The sequence below is a fragment of the Neolamprologus brichardi genome, chromosome 5 (genome assembly GCF_056152115.1).
Source record: "Neolamprologus brichardi isolate AB-2024 chromosome 5, ASM5615211v1, whole genome shotgun sequence".
Lineage (NCBI taxonomy): Eukaryota > Metazoa > Chordata > Actinopteri > Cichliformes > Cichlidae > Neolamprologus > Neolamprologus brichardi.
The window spans coordinates 27486899-27492898 of record NC_142108.1 but is presented as its reverse complement, the minus strand read 5'-3'; the positions used below and the strand labels follow the sequence as shown (position 1 = coordinate 27492898).

The 6000-nt window shown below is 39.1% G+C and overlaps 1 protein-coding gene across 1 annotated transcript; it reads right to left on the bottom strand.

The window, feature by feature from the left end:
* Positions 1 to 725: 725 nt before the first annotated feature.
* Positions 726 to 2060, bottom strand: tnni1b (troponin I type 1b (skeletal, slow)). The gene is made up of 5 exons (XM_006782838.2): positions 2008 to 2060; positions 1786 to 1917; positions 1565 to 1654; positions 1214 to 1390; positions 726 to 994 (listed from the first exon to the last, which is right to left on the bottom strand). The coding sequence occupies exons 1-5, from the start codon at positions 2014 to 2016 to the stop codon at positions 890 to 892; spliced, it is 513 nt and encodes a 170-aa protein (XP_006782901.2). The 5' UTR covers positions 2017 to 2060; the 3' UTR covers positions 726 to 889.
* Positions 2061 to 6000: the final 3940 nt, after the last annotated feature.

Here is a 6000-nt window from a genome sequence, read left to right as displayed (position 1 = left end):
CGATAAACATATTTTCAGAGATGGGTGGTGTGGTCCCAGAACTTACAAGCACACTTGGCTAGTGTCGGCAAATGACAACGTGGTGTCTAGTCTATTGACCTATGCAGGGACATGTGCAAAATTCACTGCTCAATAAACGGCGGTGGTTTTCTTTTTTTCTTCTTTTTTTGGCTACACGGAGCATGCGCAGACTGCAATGACGCGGTCTATTTAAACTACTGGTCCCGAGCCCAGTGTTTGCTCCAGTTCCAGGTTCGTGTGGCGTTTTCATCGTCCACAAAATGTCCAGTCATGTTGGACAGATGAGTTTTTAAGATAGTTGTGTTCTTCCATTGCTTCTGTGATTCTTCTCTGTTTCTCATCCTCGAGTGAACTAAAACTGGAGTTTCCTGTCTGGAGTCTTCATGGCAGACTGGTTCTTCCCGCTGGGTTTATTCTTTGCCTGTTCACTTACCAAACTTACAGTAAGTATGTGCGCTTTGTATGCTACCTTAGCCTGCAAATTTCCAGTTGCTGTACTGTTGAGCACGTTTATCTCTTGGCGGGTAATTTTGTTTCGCGTGTGCAGCTGTACAGAACTGAATCTGTGTGCTTTTGAAGTAAAGTTTCATTTAGGGTATTTTATTACAAAGGATATGCTTCTGTGTTTTAGTGTGTATGCATAAACACGAAACAGAGAAATCACTGAACACTTCTTCGACACAAGATGACTCAGGGACGATGAGTATAGAGATGTTGTGTTTATTTCAGTGTTGAGGAAAGATACTGGGTATTTAAACGACATGAATATGTGAAGTCACCAAGCATCCCTTATGCTTTGTGCTCAGAAATCTTTGGTATGCAAGTGATGGTGATTAGATGAAAGCCAGCTTTTTGTTCGCCAGTTGTTTTATTGATTTTGGCCTTTTGCAGCATCAAACATTTTCTTGCGGCCCTCCATGCCTGACATGGCCTCCACATTCTTCCTCCAGTCACTCACCTCCACTGTCTTCTCCTGCAGCACACACAGAATACATATGAGAGATATGATTTTTCACAGTTTGCCACTCATACTTGGCAAGAACATCAGCAGAAGACCTGATGTGCACATATGGAAACATCTTGTGCACAAGGGGAGTAAATGATTATCTGTATTAATTTCTTTTTTTTGCCCAAAGCATCTCCTGTCAGTAGCTGTGTCTGTATATTTTGCTTTTCTTTCTCATGACTTTACCTTTTCTGTGTCCTCCTTTTTGACGGATTTTAGGTTAGCTCGCAGATCCAAAGAGACCTTGTGTTTAGAGCCCAGTAGGGAGCGCAGGATGGCATCAGCAGAGACCCTCACCCTTCTCAGGTTAGGTCTCTTGAACTTCCCTCGCAAGTCCAATACCTTGATGTTCAGGTCTTTGATCTAGAGGTGATAATTTGACATAAACCCCTTACCTTTTATCTGAAGCCAAAATAAGATATTATAAAGTGACATACAGATATAAATGTATCTATTTGATGTTGATACATTTATTTTAGTTTTGTTTTTTTTGTTTTTTAAATTTATTTATTTTTGCTACAGTTTTGTGTTTTTTACCTCTCTGGTGTTATGGAAGACCTTGGCTTCAATATCATAGCGCTCCTCGTCCACCACATCTATTCTGGCATGCAGCTCCTCACATAATATCTGCAAAGTTAGATCATTTCCCCGTAATGTCCTGAGATGAATAACTGAGTTCTTGACAGTGTAATTTCTGTAACCACACGTAGCTTTAGTCTGTGGGTGGCAACAAAATGATGATGAATGTTAAATGGTACCCGTAGCTCTGCTAAGGAGAGGCCACCGGTCTGTATTGGAGGAGCTTTTTCCTCCAGATACTTTGCCTTTTGCTCGTCTTTTTCTACAATCTCCTGCTCCAGTTCCTCCTTGGCCTTGGCTACCATCAAGCTCTGAAACACGAGACACCGAGTAAATTTAATTATTTGATCGATCCTTCTGAGTGAGATATTATTGTGTGCCAAACGCTGCAGATTACTCACCTTCAGCATGAGCTTGCGAGAGGCTGAGATTTTAGATTTCCTCTGCGAAAAGCACAGTTTCTTTAATCATATTGTGACATTTTATTAGTCTACAGTAATGCTGATTGAAGTGGCTGTTTTTGAAGCATTAGTAAGTGTAAATGTATTTAGTTCAGTCTTACCTCTGGCCTGTTGGTTGAAACAGAAGGCCAACATTAGTGTTTTATTATTGATGACAGGAAATTCAATTCATTGTAATTCTTGACTGCTCCTGTCATGTTTAAATTATATTTCTACTGATTAAATTCTATTTACTGTTTGTAAATGATCCTCTCAATCGGCAATTAAAATAATAATAGAAACTCAATATACTTACGCTTTCTCAGGCATCTTGACTATTCAATTCCCCCTGGAAGACAAAAATAAAACCTTTTGTTTTTGAAGTGCTTGACAGTGGGAGCCACTTAAAGACACAATGGGCGAGTCAATGGTATAGTGTTAAAAGACTTAAAGTATACATTAGAGATATCCCAAGGCCTGTTATACCAGATTCTTTACGACAAGCGAGGTCGGTTATTCATGAAATTGATAACGGATGACAAAACTTTATTTTATCTAGCAATATTTTTTTTTAATTAAATTTATCAGACATTGTTACTTTGTGCTCATTGAACCTCCTGGATAAAATCATCTAGTTGCCTCTTAGTGCTGATAACACTGAAAGGGAAGTGATGGCAGACATGGAAAAGCATGCCAGGCCCTCGACATGGCAGCCACTCCTGATAGCATTTATTTCCCACTTTCACCCTCACTGCTTTGTAGGATCAAGACACAAATATAGATTGGCTCTATAAATCTTAGAACATCCCAGACTTAAACTGCATAACTGATGTTCACACACGACACGTATGATATTCTTTTTTTCTCCATTGATGGTGTAACATATTGTGTTACAGTACTTTGTTGTTTTAATTTATAGCCATGCATATATTTAGCTTATAGCCACATTAGCCAAAACAAGCAGACACCCTTCATAATTTATTGTCTTGAAGTAAGCAGTTTGGCCTTTACTGCTCAAGAGAGTAAACTGAATCTAGTTCAGTGGTTCTTAACCTTGTTGGAGGTACCAAACCCCACCAGTTTCATATGCGCATTCACTGAACCCCTCTGTAGTGAAAAATAAAATATGATTTTTTTCAAATTCAAGACATGCATATGTTTTTTACTGATGCACAAAATGAGCCGTGCATGTCATGGCGGAGGCTCTGCTGAACCCCTGAGACCGACTCACCGAACCCCTAGGGTTCGATCGAACCCAGGTTAAGAACCACTGATCTAGTTACAGATTTATATCGAGCTACTGAACAGTGTTAGCAGATCAACAAATCAACAACTGGGAGTGCTTTGTTGTAATGCTTTAAAAAGAGCAATACATTTCCTGCTATTCAGGTTATTTACTGTTTGACATATTTGTTACTTTTATGGTTTATGAAAAACAATTTTAAATTCTTGCACAAGAAAAGAACTATTATGGTTTGCTTTTCTTCCTGTAGGTAATTGAACTTTAAATCTTTGAATGTCAGACTACTGATCAAACTAAACCAAAAAAAGGAGTTGTCACCTTCGGTTCAGGTAACCTGTAATACATGTCTTTTTTTATTATTATTACTTTTTGCTATTTACTGAAATGCACACTATTTACTGATCTTTTCTTAAATACCAGCAGATTATATATTTGTAATAAAATTATATATTGAAAATTAATATATTACAAAGTGAAAAAGAACAGGGAAAACTACACTGGCTAGTATTCGGTGTAGCAGGAAGACTATGCCATTACCTTTCTTTGCTGATGTTGTGGATGCAGACAAAGATGAAGTGATGGAGAGAAGAACAGTGAAACATTTAGCTCCAGCTCCCTTTTGGCCCTTCTCTCTATCACAATAAGACTTAAATAGAAAAACACACACACACCATAAGAGGGGGTGGTCTCAAGATAATCGCGCCTGTGCTGCTTGTGTTGTGTTGACAGATCACCGCTCTTCTATTCTTCATAATAATATGTGTGAACTTTAATGTGTGGCAAAGTGGCATAAACAACATTCTGATGTGTCACCTCAGCAGTTTGGAATAAGTTTTTCATCTTTAGTCTATTTTTCCAAAAGTAAATTATTTAAAATTCTAGGCAGGATCAGTTATTGTTTTCCTCTGACATTTGGTCAGTTTTGTGTATACCTCCTCATCACCTCAGTTAAATCAACTATAAAGCAGCCCACAGTGTGTCTTGTTAGTACAGATGATTTTCTGAGGTTTTCTGTGGCTATTGAAAAAGATACTGGAGACTTGCCATGTCCCCTTTGAGACTGAAGGGCCCCATTGGTCTGATTAGGATAATGGCTGCAGACAACATTAAGCCCTTGGTTTTAAGACAGGAATGCAGTTTCCAGTGTTCATTTGGCCACGGCCTCACAACTAAACATAGACAAATTGCAACACCGTGTGATGCTGCCACTCTTTGATACTGGGTCTCAGTCTGCAATTGTGTGCATGCTTTGTATTTGGGGGTTTGTGTGCTCCAAGCAAAATAAAAACACAGATGAATATGGCTGTCTTTGTGAACACACATTTGTGTGCTCAGTTCACACTCACAAGGACAGTAAGTCCTTAAAGTAATCCATGAAATTATTTGTGCCTGGGCGATGTTTGTGTTACTGACATACGCTCCACTTAGTACAACAAACATGAAAGTCCAGTTTGAAAGTCAGTCATGTACATAATAGCCTAACAAAGTCCTGATTTGATACAGCAGCTTTGATCTAGAGTTCACACAGACAGTCCGATATAACCATCCACAGAGCCTAAAACATGTGGCTGTATATTTGCTAAAGCCTAGATCTGCTGGATAACGGGCACCACCTGTTGGTCGCATGTGACCAGAAGTGGGGCACTATATTGTTTCCATATATGCTGTCAATATCAGGAACTGCAGCAGCCAGAAAGGATAGAGGGTGGTTGCCATGAGTTTGCAGTCTATAGTCAGTCTTCTGCTGACAGAGGTCAATCAAATAGCTACGCACCTGTCCAGTGGACATCCTGACTGCTGGAACACAAACAGTTATTTGACAAAGTAACTCTGTCGAAGCTCTGTCAAGTAAGGGACACCAACAGTCATCTTTAATCAGAAGACTCTGAAATTGATGGTTGTATTTGTTTGATGTGTTGCTTTTTATAAAGGGGCAGATCAAAAGGCAAGACTGGGACTTGGGACAGCCCAGGCCTGTCACCCAGTGATGACTGAAAGCTGGGAAAACATTTCGTTTTTCAAAACTATAGCGAGAGAACAATGTGTTTGTACTCTTTCAGTTATAATGTAAGCTGTGTCTTATTCTTATTTATTTATTATTTTTGAAGCAAGGATGTGAAATGGACTATGCAGGAAATAATCTTTTGCTCTCACTAAGTCAGGACTCAATCCCTGCATCTGATTTGAGTTGCCCTCCTAGCTCATGGCAGCTGATTCTAATTCCACAGCATATATGGCAGATCGGCAGTCCTCTGAGTGTAGCACTGTTTCCAGGAAGCAGGAAGGATAAATACAGATGAAAGGGGATTATGTGGTGTACATCGCACTAGTCTCTGGGTGTTTTCTGGGGGTTTTTTGTTAGTTTTTTTTCTAAGACAAAAAACTTTAAAATGTCAACCGAATGATTCAGGTTTTATTACTGTGTATGTGGATAAACTGTAGTGGCAGTATTTGTTCTGTAAAGTCTGATATGACATAGAACTGAGTGCCCTGTCACTGAGTGGTCACATGACAGCATATTCCCTTCTTTGCTCTTGGATTTTTAATGTGATATGGTAGTGTATAACAAGTACACCAACATTACTTCAATATATGGAGAAATTTAAAGACAGACCTATTGATAATTGAATAAGGCATCTTATTGTGATGGAGTGCTACTCTGTTGCTTTCTATAGAAACTGGCTTAAGGGGATCTGTGGGGTTTTCCTATT

What these genes read in the sequence shown, in the direction of transcription:
- tnni1b (XM_006782838.2), bottom strand. An exon ending in TCTCCTTAGCAGAGCTACGG is followed by an intron (nt 1,655 to 1,785) that starts GTACCATTTAAC and finishes CTAACTTTGCAG; the next exon opens with ATATTATGTGAGGAGCTGCA. An exon ending in TCTTCCATAACACCAGAGAG is followed by an intron (nt 1,391 to 1,564) that starts GTAAAAAACACA and finishes TATCACCTCTAG; the next exon opens with ATCAAAGACCTGAACATCAA.